The sequence below is a fragment of the Sinohyriopsis cumingii genome, chromosome 15 (assembly GCF_028554795.1).
Source record: "Sinohyriopsis cumingii isolate HCF-2022 chromosome 15, ASM2855479v2, whole genome shotgun sequence".
Taxonomy (NCBI): domain Eukaryota; kingdom Metazoa; phylum Mollusca; class Bivalvia; order Unionida; family Unionidae; genus Sinohyriopsis; species Sinohyriopsis cumingii.
The window spans coordinates 130,417,959-130,433,009 of record NC_142975.1 but is presented as its reverse complement, the minus strand read 5'-3'; the positions used below and the strand labels follow the sequence as shown (position 1 = coordinate 130,433,009).

General features: G+C 34.9%; 1 protein-coding gene across 1 annotated transcript; it reads left to right on the top strand.

Moving 5' to 3' along the window:
- Positions 1-7,072: 7,072 nt before the first annotated feature.
- On the top strand, positions 7,073-14,542 carry LOC149782775 (uncharacterized). Its single transcript, XM_089934273.1, has 5 exons — positions 7,073-7,226; positions 8,026-8,262; positions 9,573-9,699; positions 10,396-10,588; positions 12,575-14,542. Exons 2-5 carry the CDS (start codon positions 8,028-8,030, stop codon positions 12,755-12,757), a joined length of 738 nt encoding a protein of 245 aa, XP_089790399.1. The 5' UTR covers positions 7,073-7,226; positions 8,026-8,027; the 3' UTR covers positions 12,758-14,542.
- The last annotated feature ends 509 nt before the right edge of the window (positions 14,543-15,051 follow it).

Below are 15,051 nucleotides of genomic sequence, written 5' to 3'. Positions count from 1 at the left end.
TAGGTAACACTGAATGTTAATGGCTGATGATGTGAAATGTATACAGTTTGATGTTAAATACAATTGTTGATATATTATGCTATTCCAATTTAAGCCTACCCATAAACAGCTATAAAGTGTCTTTCATTAATTGTACATATCGACTTATATTGCAAAACGTGCCACCTTAATTTAAATTGTAATTCATACCACAACGCCTCTGATATGCAAAGTATAGTTGGTTTAGGACATCAAAGAGTTCAGGACAAAAGCTTTTATAATATGTGTCATACTTTTAACAAATATGACTGTAAAATATGAAAACAAAAGGTCTTGCGCTTGATACACAAATGCAGTTATATTCATTTCACATGTCAGTCATGTTGTTAAACAAGCAGCTTGTGTCTTGGCCTCCTTTCAGAAGTGCATCACGATTTCTTTGATTTAATAAACTGCTGAAGATAAAAGCATACTATGCTTAACAATCACGCAAAAGTATACACACTGCATATGTAAGCAACTAATGATGAATAGAATACTTTCGTAACCATGATATAACTCAGACTGAGCTTCCAAAGTCTGCAGGCGTAATCCTAAATTTTACAAATGTGTCTGAATGTAATTCCCATTATGATCTTAATGAAAATACTTTGTTACTATTTTAATATAACAAATGTATTTTTTCAATGATTGCATAGACAATATTAATGTTTAACAGATTGGGATATTCACGAGTACCTTGCATGGCATGAGTTCTTTTACATTTAGATTGATGGGCTACACAAAGATGTTCATTATAGCGCAAAATACAAGTGTACTGCGAAATGATTCGAACGCATGCAGCGAATCAGTAAGTTTTTGTACATAAATTGATGACAATTACATTCAATGCTTCTGTCCAATTAAATGACTTTTATAAATCTATAATATATTTTGAAAAACCTAACGGTCATACTACAATCATCTATACGAAAATAACAAGACAAGCATGTCATAGGTATTCAATTCATATTTCATTTTCTAGATGATGTTTGTATCGGCTGGAACAATAGATTTCTTTATAATAAATATAAACAATTAATTGAAATGAAGACGATTACAAAATTAACTGCAGAAGTGAAATGTCCAACTATTTGAATGAGAGCAATATTTATGGCAAATTAACGACAATAAAAACAAAATTCTTACTGACTCTCAGATGTATTAAAGATAAAAAGAAACTGCCATTATTTTGATCAAGTCTTTTGATGATAATAGCAGATTCTTTTTCTAAATAAGAAAGTGAAATGACATTAGTGGAGATCTTTACATATTGAGGTAAATATTTTTAAAAAATGTGAAAACTTAGTTTATCCGTAACAATTCTTGCACGTATGTCAAGCCTGTGAGTGAGGATGATAATCGAATATTCTTGGGAGGTATTCTACTTTTAATCCGTATGCAATATCACGTTAGGTAAACATTTGGTTCTCCTCGATTGGAATCGAGCAGCAAATGCATTGTACCTTGTACCTCTCCTGTTGTTCTGCAATACCACAGACTGATAGGGAAATGTGTGAGTTCACATGGCATACACTTTTGTAACAAACTGCATACTGTTTGACAATAATGAATTATATATAAGATTGACGAACTTTAGTATGGTGCGTTATGTAAGAGAAATTTTTTGCAAATTGTCCTTTGTTGCAATATAGTAATTTCATGTTTATGAGACTAAAAAAAGCTCTTTAGCCTGCCACTGAAACAAAGCCCATATATTTTAATTTCTAGACTGCCATGACAATGCATAATAAGAATTGAAAACATACTAATCAACACATTACATAAGAAGACATGAAAGCTCTCCCTATGTACAAGGTGATTGGTAACCTGATAAAGATAACGGTTTCGTAATGATTTCAAAGAATGTATACGCAAAACAAATTGTGTACATGTTTTGATTTTAACTTATATGTTTATTAAAACAATATACATACGTATTTCATGTGATGCTGATTTTCTGGAGACATCTACGTTTAGTGTTTTCTGCAATTACAGCAAACGAAAGGTCACTGGTGGTCTCGCAAAAATCTTACTAAAATTTACGCAGCTTGCAGAATCTGGTTGTGGTAGCTTGCAGACATATAGTGAAGACACGTGTTCTTCGGTCTGTCATCATTTACGTTTGAAAAGAAAATGGTAATCAGATACGTTCCCATTCTGAAAATGACTTTAACTTGCCTCGACGTATGGTTGTATATGTGGATCGATCGAGATGCATACAATACATTATCTCCGTTTTCTTTAGTGCCAGATAGATAAAATACAGATATTTTTAAAAATGTCTTCTATATTTGCATAATTATTGTAACATGAATCATTCAGAACTAAAAAAGAAGGTTTAACTTTATGTTGGAAAATGGAACGATGTTGAGATATGCGGAGAAATTCAGGTCATATAAGATATCAGTCTAGATAAACCGATTGTAATGAAGGTCATATATTATTTAATGAACATGTGGATGGGGTGACGTAATAACATATACCAGCATGAATTATTCCATCCGCCAATGCATTATTAATTCAGTTAAATAGTGGGAGAACTGACCGATAACAAACCCGACTCGAGATTTAGTCATTTTCTTTCTTGTTTATTCTCTGTATTTGCGAAATGTTGTAACCTACCAGTGGTAGGATTAATCATATACCTGCATCTAAACAGGCTTTTTCTTCCGATTTGAACATTCGGAGTCCAAAGTGTCATTTATATAGCTCTAAAATCAAATAGAGCGTACCAAGCAGATTTAAACAATTTGAACGTCGTTCATCCACCCATGGAACTAGAGGGAATAAGTGCTAACTTTATATAAAATACATTTAAAGTATTTACATATGATATACATGCCCAGACAACGCTACAGTTATTAGTGTTATAGTATATCTTTAACTGCTAAAATAGAGAAAACATGAATATATTTTTGTATTTATGTTATTGAAATAGTATAATCTTTTGGCTGGGTGGGGGCCTGGAAGTTTCTTTCAGACCGTGATAATCATATTGTACTGTTTCCTCATTACCTCAAGATAATATATTCTTTTCAAATTCTAGAATGGATCTAATATGGGTTTGTCGTTATAGATCAGAGCAATAACAATTTTCAAGATCGTTTTGTCCAGCAAGCATTATCTAGTCACATTATGTTATCTTTCTAAAACCCTTATGTATATTGCTTTTTCACCAACTATTTAAAACATTTTATTTGCTGTTTCAGATTTTTTTTATTAAGTCGAACCAAACTTTATAAAACTTATGCTGCACCACTTGGATAAAATAATGACTCATTTAGTGTAGTATCTGCGATCAGGAAAGATCTTTTTCAAATTAAAACATAAGCAAAGTTAATAGCATAAGTCACCATCTGCCACTGCATCACAGTCTGGTCAATCTATGCCAGTGTTTCCATGCAAGTGAGTACGACAAATGCAGACCAAAATTGTTAACTACAAATATTCACCAGTAACTTTAGTGTTCACTTACCCCTCCAACTGTTCGTACATCTCAACCAATTTAAACATGACGAGTATCAAGGAGATAGAAATACATAATTGACATTGTTTGATACGGATTTTACTGTACAAAAAAATGACAGTTTCCATGCAGATATGGGTATAGCATATCTGCGGGGACGGTGTCATCGAAGTAATGAACCCAGATCAAAATCGGGGGTGGGATTTTATCTGTCGCGTTCGGATTATATGAAGTGTACACGCACACACGCCCATGCAAATAAACGGAAACACATCTTTCTGCGTAACATTTATACATCTAAATGTACAGCTATCTTTGTTTACAAACTGCAACAAGGCATCTAACGTGACTTTGAACAGGTTGGATAAACATATAATGATGAACTCATACTGACACGAACACATCCTTCATACATATACATTTCATCAGGCCACAGGATTGCGCCTTATTTTATCTTTCGTATCCGTAATCTCGTTGTATTGAGTGTATTGCGATGGCAGTTAATGTTTTGCTTGAAGACATGTACTTCATTGAATGTCAGCATTAAATCTAATTTACAGTGTCGTGTTTTTTTGAAAGGAACTCACGTGATAATTGTTTTTATAACATCTAATATATCTGATATTGTTTACGAAGCGGTAACGTATATACACGTTTGTGCATGCATCCGTGTATGTGTCTGTTTGTTTGTAAATACGTTGTTTGCTATGTATTGCTACGTGTGTTTGTATATATTTGCTGCTCGAAAAATAAAGACAAATCATTAATTGTCACTCATGTGACTAAAATGGTTGCACTTTCTTGAAACCTTGTCGCTATTTTTGTTGGCCTAGACCTCCTATATCGTGCATGCACCCAGTAAATGCACCCCTATACATGTACCCAATACAATACACCCAATGCATGTACCCAATAAATGCACCTAATGCATGTACCCAATAAATACACGCAATGCATGTACCCAGTAAATGCAACCAAATATATGTACCCAATACAATACACCCAGTGCATGTACTCAGTAAATGCACCCCTATACATGTACCCAATACAATACACCCAATGCATGTACCCAATAAATGCACCTAATGCATGTACCCAATAAATACACGCTATGCATGTACCCAGTAAATGCAACCAAATATACGTACCCAATACAATACACCCAGTGCATGTACTCAGTAAATGCAACTCAATACATGTACCCAATACACTACACCTAATGCATGTACTCGGTAAATGCACCCAATACATGTACCCAATATAATACACCAAATGCATGTACCCAATAAATGCACCTAATGCACGTACCCAATAAATACACGCAATGCATGTACCCAGTAAATGCATCCAATGCATGTACCTAATAAATACACCCAATGCATGTGCCCAATAAATGCACCCAATGCATGTACCCAATAAATGCACCCAGTACATGTACACAGTAAATGCATCCAATAAATGTACCCAATAAATACACACAAAGCATGTACAAAATAAATGTACCCAATAAATGCACCCAATAATTTTCTTTTTCCTTTTAGTACAAAAGAAAGAACAAAAAAGAACCGAAAACCACATCACCTCAAAATATGTACCTCCCATTTCCCGGCATTACACGAAGACGGAACTTAGACACATTACTAGTTTAAATTGTAGATATATGGTTCACAGATAATACATTTAGTTACTATCTGGCACATAAATTATTCATAATCACATTAACATGGGTCAACTATAGACTTTTGTTTTGCTCAAGAAATGACCAGAAAGATATAGAATGGGTAGGTGACAACAAAATGAACTTCGTTATCATATTGAAAGTTAGAAAAAGGACTTTTTTTAAAACTAAACCCTGACGAATCATCCATCCCGTTACGTTTTCGCTTCAGGAACTCATTATTTCCACCATAATATGCAATTTAATCAATAGAAAATTTAACACCGACTTCGGTACATTCATAGTTGAATATATTCATTTTCACATATTGATATTCATACTTATCCGTGGGTTATGGTGACCGATGGGAAGATATTAAAATACCTATAAGTATTCTATGAAAGTCATACTAATGTATACGTTATGGAATCCGATGCAGGTGTTTTTGACAGGAACATGTCCAATACTTGTTCACCTCTTCTTACTGTGCAATAACTTTTGCTAATATATAGTACGTCATATACGCTATCCAAAAGGTACGGGGGTGGGTTGGTTTAGGCAAATGGTAGTACAAACGTGTTGTGGAATTGGCAGCTCGTACCTCACAACCTGTCTCTGCACGTTCAACGTATACATTTCTAGAGATACGGTGTGCACATTTAAATTCATCCAATTTAATTGTAATTAACTTCGGTGCCGGTGAGCACTGCTAAGCGGTGCATGAGTATAGAGATACGCTACGGCGACCCAAATATACACGAACAACAATACCCGTAAGAACTATCAAGATCAGATATGACGTCATTGCTCGCCTTTTCTCAAAGGGAGATAGAGATTAATAGCAATATGCCATGAACATTTGTGTTATTCTAGAACATTTTCATGTACACCTCCCAGAGTATCTTCCAAGTATGTAGCCATTGAATACCAGTAGTCGGCTAGGAAGGAAAGTTATCACCCGCAGCAGTAGTCAAGCGGGTTCAAGGCAAGTGGAATATCTAAAAAACTACGGGGATGACAACTATTTGGAATTGGATCAATTTATTAAGTACACAATGTTTTTCAAACTTATCACCCAGGAAAAGGGCATACGTTTCCACTGTGTGCATACCATTCTTATTATATGAACTTACGTCGACTTTTAAGGTCAAGTGAATGATATTCGTATATTTTACTTTATGATACCTATCCAAAAATATGGACCTTTATGATCTCACCTGTCTATTTTATCTTCAATGCATTGTTACATTAGGCATTAGATACGTGCATGCATCATCTCAATTTATGAATAAAACTGTCCCTGAACTCTACCGAAGTTGCCAAATGTATATTACAACTCTCTGCTTAGACTTCTCTTTCTCTCTCTCTCTCTCTCTCTCTCTCTCTCGGTGCCCTGAGTGGCATAATGGTTTAAAGCGCCCACCTTTATGAATCACTGCCGTCTCACCTCTTTCTGCGTGGGTTCGAGTCTCTGATTGGCTAATGTGTTTATGTGAGAAAGTTTGCCAGTATCTTCCCGTGGGTCGGTGGTTATTTCCAGGCTTTACCCGGGTTCTTCCTCCACCATTTATACTGGCCGCCAGGTATAGCCTATCTTGTGCTGAAAAACAGCGTTAAATTCAACAATATATAACATAGCATCTCTCTCTCTCTCTCTCTCTCTCTCTCTCTCTCTCTCTCTCTCTCTCGTACAGAGGCTGTGCTTGTCCGTCCTATTAGCCATCAAACTCTAAAACAGAAATTATTGTAGGCAGCACGTTGGGGAGTTCAATACAAACATACAAGTCTATGTCTTCTGTATCGGAAATATAATGACAAGAAAACCGTAGACACACATGTTCGTTTCAATATGTTTCCACTCTTCTGTTACCTTCTTTTTTTGAAACGCTATAGACATATTACACGTGTTAGGGTTCGCCGCACATTTGCTTTCTACACATGGTCTTAAGTGTACTTCACAAAATTAAATTCATAGGTTAGCTGAATCCTGTCAGCTAGGATACAGTCAATACGACGTCTGTTTATAGGAGTAAGTTCTCCACGCTAGTGCCAGTTGATCCGTTTTCCTTGAGGCATAAACAGGTAGGAACACGTCATTTTTATGCATTTACAGATCTGGTAAACGGACAAATAATGTAGAATCATTATTCCGTCAAAAATGGAATTTTGAATGATATGTCGTTCAACAAAGGAACGCCCATGGATGCTTTTATTATAGAGAGTAGTCAAAAACGTGACAGCAATTCACATTTTGCAACAAGACTTGTTATTAGATTTGAAAGAGATACTGACTAAATCGTTCTGTCTTTCACCTAAAATGCTTTCTGACGTGATTCAGCTGTGTATAGTTCGTGTGCTTTTTCTCTCAAATTGACCTAAATATGTCAACTACAACATATACATTTTAGTGACTAAGAGATGCATGTTTCTGTTTTAGGGTTAATTGAAAAACAATACAGGATTATAACGTTTTCAACTACTATTCCCTGATATATTATTTACGTATGTGTTCTGATAATGGCAAAATGAAGTTTGTATGCAAGACGTACATTATCATTTATCATATTACGCATGTACGGTAGTGTTATTGGTTAGTGATTTACTTACAGTGGCACACCAAAGGTTAGCGTGAAATGTGGTAAAATATAACTACACATGTAATAAAACTTATTTTTCTTCATACCACATAAAAGCCATTAAAGCAATGGTCGATAAATTTCTTTCCTACAAGTCGCTTAAGTCACCGTGCTGTTATACCTACACTAAAGATAAACAAGGAATATATATTATAAAATGGTAATCAAGCTTTAATAATCATATATTTAACGTTATAGATTTGTGCTGGTATATTCCTAATGTGTTCGATTTATTTTGTTTCTAGACATGAAAATGTCTGCCAGAAAAAGTCCAAGACATGCTGGACTGTTGGCACATAAGCTTGCCGACAGCGCCATGTGCAAAGATCTCGCCGCTCAAGCGTGTAAAGTTACTGTAAAGGCGAAGGTTGAACCTCTTTCTGAGTATCTTTGGAAGTCAACAAAAGCCCAGCAACAAAACGCACTCAAATCCAAATTTGTCCAGGGACTACAAAATGGTACACTCGATCCAACTGATTTTGGTAAATAAAATAGTTATTCCTCGTCATTTGCCACATGTAGGCACTGTTCTGTGTGCATTGTGTATATTTGCCACGTTCACGCACTATATTGTGTGTATTGTTCATATTCTCCACGCTTAGGCGCTGTTTTGTGTCCATGGTGCATATTGTCCACGCTAAGTTTGCTGCATTGGGATGTATAGGATATTAGTTTGGGGGGGGGGGGACTTGTGTTCATATATGATTTTTAAGAAAATAAGACTCTCAGTCTGTCGTTCCGGTATTTTAAAACGTCAATAGATTTATGTATTAGATGATAATAATGAAATTTAACAAACTCTTTCCTGTAGAACCCGGACCTCACCATTGGCCTAGTAGTTAGAGCGTCCGCCTCGGATGCGGAAGATCGTGGGTTTGATCCCTGGCCGAGTCATATCAAAGACTTACAAAAATGGTACTAACAGCTGCTTCGTTTGGCGCTCAGCATTAAGAGGTTAGTGCTAGGACTGGTCGGCCTGGTGTCAGGATAATGTGACAGGGTGGGACATCATGCTACATCCCTGCGGCATGATGCACCAGTGCTAGACATCACTATAAACTGCCACACTGCATGCATCGTAGAGATGTGACTGAAAAATTGTTAAAGCTACGTTAAAATTCCAAATCACACACAGACAATCCTGAAGAACGTGTAGCTCACTCTGATAGGAGAAATGCAAACTGCAGGGAGTCAATGAAACTTACAGGTAACTCTTTGGAATAAATAAAAAATATTGACTTCTAAAGATTTAAACATATACAACTGTATTTAAGGTAGTGATGTGGTTCTTTTTCACACGTTTTTGTTTCTTCAAGTTGCATAACGTTGTGACAATAATGTATTATTATTTTAACTCTTCGTTTTCTGCGAAGTAGTTAAAACTGCGGGCCTGAGGGAAAGCTAAATCGCCAACCAAGAAAGGGGCACTTTTCATCTCAGCTGTAATGGCCAAGCTAGGTCCTGATGATACAGCCTTGGAGTATGGCAGCAGGGATGAGTATGCTTATGAGCATCCCACTGATGAACTAAACTCGAACTTTTGAATTATTTTCAACCATGACACAAGATGATTCAATTATGAAGAAAAAGCGAATTAAGTCAGTTCATAACCATGCCAGTCTTGTTGTTTTTGTACTAAGCCAAAATAATATCATTGTCTTGTGGTACAGTATGGTATATAATAATTTCATACAAGGTCAGGGTACACATTAGCACTATACTATTAGCTCATTATATTACTTCTTTTGATGATTGAAAATTAATATTTACCATTCCGTCGCTTATTTTATAGGCGGTTACATGGTCCAGGACTCTGTTTATTGCTACCACAGCAAAGAATCCATCGACACATCAGCTAAGAAAGCAAAGGATCCGGTCTTGAAGGATTTTCTGGAGAAACGATCAGAATCATACAAGAAGTAAGGACGTTTCAATAAACCCTAAAAACAATTAAATAACGGTAACTTCAAACACAAAAACATACTGTGTAGTAGGAGTACCAAATTGAGCGTTATGCTCACAATGAGAATGGATTTGTTTTATTTTTGAATATCAACAACCTTGTGATATGTACGATTACATTCCTTTATCTGCTACTACAACATATGATGGCATTTAGGTATCCGTGTCAGCAAAAGCAAGACGTATTTGCTTACTGAACTGAATAGCAAGAAAAAGATATACATCTATGCTGACGCAAGGAAGCACAATTTTTCTAATTGTATTTCCGATTTCGTTAAAAGAACAAACACATGTCTTTGCCTTGATTCCTAGAACTTTTAAGCTTTAATACACTACAGAAAAAAACGTTGCATATAGCAAATTATGGATGAAACAATTTTCTACTATCCACTAGATACACATACAAGCACATAAACACAAAGGTTCTCACACACACACAAACCCACGTATGAACAAACATTATGTATTGAAAGATGCTGAACTTTTCTATCAGAACAAACTACATATTAAGAAGATTAAAGCTGGTAATTTATCTCTAACAAGGAATATCTTTTGAAAGAGTTTGTATATGTGTGTGTTTAAGCGTGAGTGGGGGATAGACAAGGCATTATTCCAAGACAAAAATATATTTTGAACCTATGACTGTTTTCCAGATATTATGAAGAGCTGTTCACAACCTGGCATATAAGAGACCCTACAGGTATAGACCTGAGTAAAGCCTGCGCTGACTACGCCGCACTGGAAAAGGAAGTTGCCGAAACGATGATCTCTTTATACCTCATTGTGGCTTTGATACCATGTTCAAAACTTTGGCCCTGGCTTGGAAAGAAAATATCGAATCCGCCAGTAAGTATTTTCTCTAACATCGGCGATTGAGATTAAGGAAGTGTAGTTGCAAAAGATGAGGCTTTAAATTATTTTTTCTCTCTGCTCCCCTCTACTCAAAACTGACGCAAAGCATCAAACGCTTCCGTCATGTAACTGAGAAAGAGTTGTCGTAAGTAGTTGATTGATTGATTGATTTTACTTTTATGGAGCACCAGGACTGTAAGACTATATAGCATAGTAGGAAAGGATATTTACAGTGATACAATGTTTATTATCGACCAACGAGAATTAAATCAAACATTTAACATCAAAACGATGAGATGGTGAAGTAATATATGAAGGTCGGAAATAGTATCAGTGGTGTTACTGGTGGTAGTGGTATTGTCAATTTGGTTGCATCTATGGTGATGGTAATCTGGTAAATCAAATGATTGTAATGGTGATGGTACGACACGTGCTAAGTTATGGGGAGACCATGAAGAATATAGCACATACAGACGCAAAACGAACACCTCTCTCTCTCTCTCTTTATATATATATATATATATATATATATATATATATATATATATATATATATATATATAGATATAGATATATATAGATATGTCAAATGTCATACAATAGATGGCATGTACATAGCAATAGGTAGTAGTTGTAGCATTAGCAACAGTAGTAGCCGTTGACCAATATTGACTTCGGTAAAGGCCAGCTGGCAGTATCAAGGTTGAAAAAGATAGGCTTGTGTTGGTGTCATAAGTATAACGTTTGCTAAATAGAGCCATATGACGTAATACATATGGCAATGTGTTTGCGTCTAAAGTAGGCATTCAGTAATCCATAATCAATAAGAAACCAGTTCGATTTTATTAGGAAAATGGGTGAATCAAGTTCCACATTCTCGTTGCCATTTAGATAAAAATGATTTAAAAATTACAAGAATAAATTTATCGATGGTATTTTTATATTTATATTTATTCTCGGGCTCTTTTTCAAATTGACACTATAAATCTCAAAGGGTAGCTTCTGTGACTTAACTCCATACTACATAGGTCTGTTGTTTAGTCCAATGTTTCGTAACCAATTTGAAACGGTATCCCAACGTTTCGAGCTAAAGAAGCTCTTCCTCAAGGAAAAAGCAAACTACCTAGACATACAAAGCAATACTCAACAAACACTTTACACAAAATCTTCTAAAACGTATGAACTCCTAACTATTAGGGTTACATGAAGCAGGGTACAACACGAGATATACCAGTTCAAAATTGTCTGTCCCATAGCGAACAAGTACATTTTGACCTAATTCTGAGATGTGAGCAAATGACTCATTACAGCGTGCCTAGAGATTAACGCATCTTCATAGAACTGATAAAGTACCTGTATACTGGTAGAGTTATGTAAGGAGGTTCTGATGGAAAGATGCAATATAAGTGTGTGCCGGAATAATAATAATAATAAAGAAAACACTTTTTTCTTAGTAATTACTTGGGTAAATATTTGCGCAAAATTTGTGTCGGGTGCAAAACTAATGTCTGACTGTAATTTTGCTAGGACTGCAACGGGGCGGTTGCGTTTTTATTTAGGACAACTCCCCGTGATTTTTCAAGTATCCAGTATCATTCCTTACGTGTGTGTACATGTCAACCCCAGGTTAGATTCGGTAACATCTCGACGGATTCAACTGAATGTCCATTCAAGTTGTTGTGGCTGGCAGCTTTTGCGTTGATTTTGTTCCGTTAACATATTGGGTGGTACAGATCGTGCATGTTAGAAGAATCATTGTATTGTTGGCTTGACATCCTAAATTTTTACTGATCGAATAGTTGTTGTCGAACTTCTGAAAGATTATTTTTCTGGTATATACTAGAAAATTATGCCACGCATGTCTCTGCAACAGTATGTGCCTGAATGTGTGATATTTGTATAAGCTACCAGGCACAAGTCATATGGTATATATTTATAATATTGATATTATTATTATTATTATTATTATTATTATTTCAGAAAAAATTCGGTGTTTATGAAAGTTGGGTTAACTCTAACTTTGATCCCAACTACGACGGTTACAAGAAACTGGATAAAATTATAGATGACGCGTTTCTGGTCGGAGCCATTGATAAGGAACAAGCAGTACGTGTGTACAGTGGATGCATGACTGGGGAGGCAAATTTTTTCAACTCAGTCTAATTTTTTTAAAGTTTTTTAAGGTACAAGCGAATGCAATATTTCAACTCAAACAAACAACAAGTTTAAAAATACAAAACATAAATATATAGATAATTGTCAAGACCAATATATATGTATTGAAAGTTGTATTACATATAATAATGAATTTGATTTGGACACTTCGAACGTCAATTATTTAGTAATTTATTGTACCTATGTTTATAATGACATGGACAACAATCAAACTCGATCACAGGAATTAGACGAATAATTATCGAATGGCGACCACCCCCTACCCAATACATTTTTAAAGTCTTGTTTATTTTTATACAATACACGTATATGAAAATGTGAACATGATTATTTTGCGGCATTTACTTTTACTAATCAGATTTATTTCCCTTGAACTGTTAATTTCATACATACTAGTATTAGTTATGCTCTCTCTTAAACACTATGCAACTTAAATTAAAATTCCTGATACGGATAATTGGGACTCCTGTATTTTCACATATGAAAGAATGGACGATGATTTATTGTTTCGATTCAGTCTATAAATAGGTATCTAAACCTTAATTGATATGTATGTCTTTTAGGCAAACAATGCAATAATGCTTATTTCTAACAAAGTAGACACCAACTTACATGTTTTTATGTCTACTGAATATTGACAATTTTTGTGAAAACATATTAATTGCATTATCCATTTAATCGATCTGCAATGGAAGTAACTTTTCTTCATTTTTAAGTGTGATGCATTGACATGAAAATTGAGAACAAGGAACTGAAACGGATATTTCTATTAAAATTTACTGTATTTGTCTAATATAATTGTGAACTTTGAGTTGATAATATAATTGAAAACTTTACCGCACGAATTACTTGCTATTTAGAAAATTTAAAGATTTACTCCATAAGACTGGTATAACAAACGCTACATTATTATGAATTGTAAACTAATAAAATATGTGCACTTACGTATTAACTCTGGGATAAGGAGGAATAGAAGCAATCTATAAGAAATGTCTATTACGGACGTGCGGCACATGCAACCTAAAGATTAATTGGGTTTAGCATCTACCAGCATAACGCACACGATCGGTTTATTATTTGCATTACCATGTAGGGAATATACGTGATGAATATGCTCTGTACATATGTGGGTCAACATCCATGGAGATTAAGACACTTCCTGGAAATGCACTCCATTTATATGCCTCTGATTACTGATAAAGGCTAATATTATCTGTTTCCATGGATACGAGTGACATTGCTTGCACTAATTTGATTGCACATTTAGCAACAACTCACGGATTTAAAATAAAATATTTACAATCACAGCAAAGGTGGGTTAAATTTCTCATCACCTCAATACACTAAAATTTTTATACAGTTCACTTCACAAATTAATACAAGACTCATAATGTTTATAATCAATTGAAACCTAAACCGTGTATTGAACTTTTTCTTTGTCATAACGGAACAAGAGTGCATAAACCTTAAAAACCTAAAGCAAACACATCACAGAATTATATAGGCCATTTTCATGTTACTTTGAACAAAAGTAGAAAAGGAAATCAAAAGTAGATATCTTGTATGAAAGTGCATAGTCTGGTTCGCATTTAAAGCTGTGCGGCACTGTCAATATAGTTAACGAGATTTACAGTCTTTATAGTTTGTCCATGTAATTAAAATAATTAAAGGCATGAATAAAATGTCTTCTTGTCACCAATAAACATATGCATTCCTGAAGTAGGAACTATAGCTAAAATCTGAATAAAATGTTTAACAAAATCGAAAAGGAAAGCTTTTTGTAATTTTGTTCTGAAAACAAATCATTGTTTCTTTGACTATATTTGATCCGTCTGCAAGTCTAAAATATGCTTCGAATGTATGTTGACGCAACAATTTAACGATTAATCATGCATGCTGTACGCTGGAAACTTCTACGCAAGAAAAGACACCCACCCCATATGTTATGACTACCATAGTTATTTCTGCCAAAATTAGTTCTATCATTCATAACATCCCGCACATTCCTTGTTTTGCCGAAGTGTTGCGAATGAGAACAATCGAAACACATCCAAGGTATGATCCGTAAGGATAACCTTGAAGCTGTGAATTTATATTTGATATAAATCTGGGGAAATGATGTTACGGGTACGCAAGGTAAAGGTATATCATTCCACAGATATTCTACGTGCAAAAATTGTTTCGAAAAAGCAGAATTCTGAAATTTGCTGCTAAATTTGCCATGTCAGGCAAATATTCTAACATGTAAATACTATTAAAAAAATGACCCATCAAAATCCAAC

Bases quoted from the DNA above. Each gene is read 5' to 3' on its own strand.
- LOC149782775 (XM_089934273.1), top strand. From the start codon at position 8,028: ATGAAAATGTCTGCCAGAAAAAGTCCAAGACATGCTGGACTGTTGGCA. The intron at 8,263-9,572 runs GTAAATAAAATA...CTTATTTTATAG, and splicing joins ACTCGATCCAACTGATTTTG to GCGGTTACATGGTCCAGGAC. The intron at 10,589-12,574 runs GTAAGTATTTTC...TTATTATTTCAG, and splicing joins AGAAAATATCGAATCCGCCA to AAAAAATTCGGTGTTTATGA.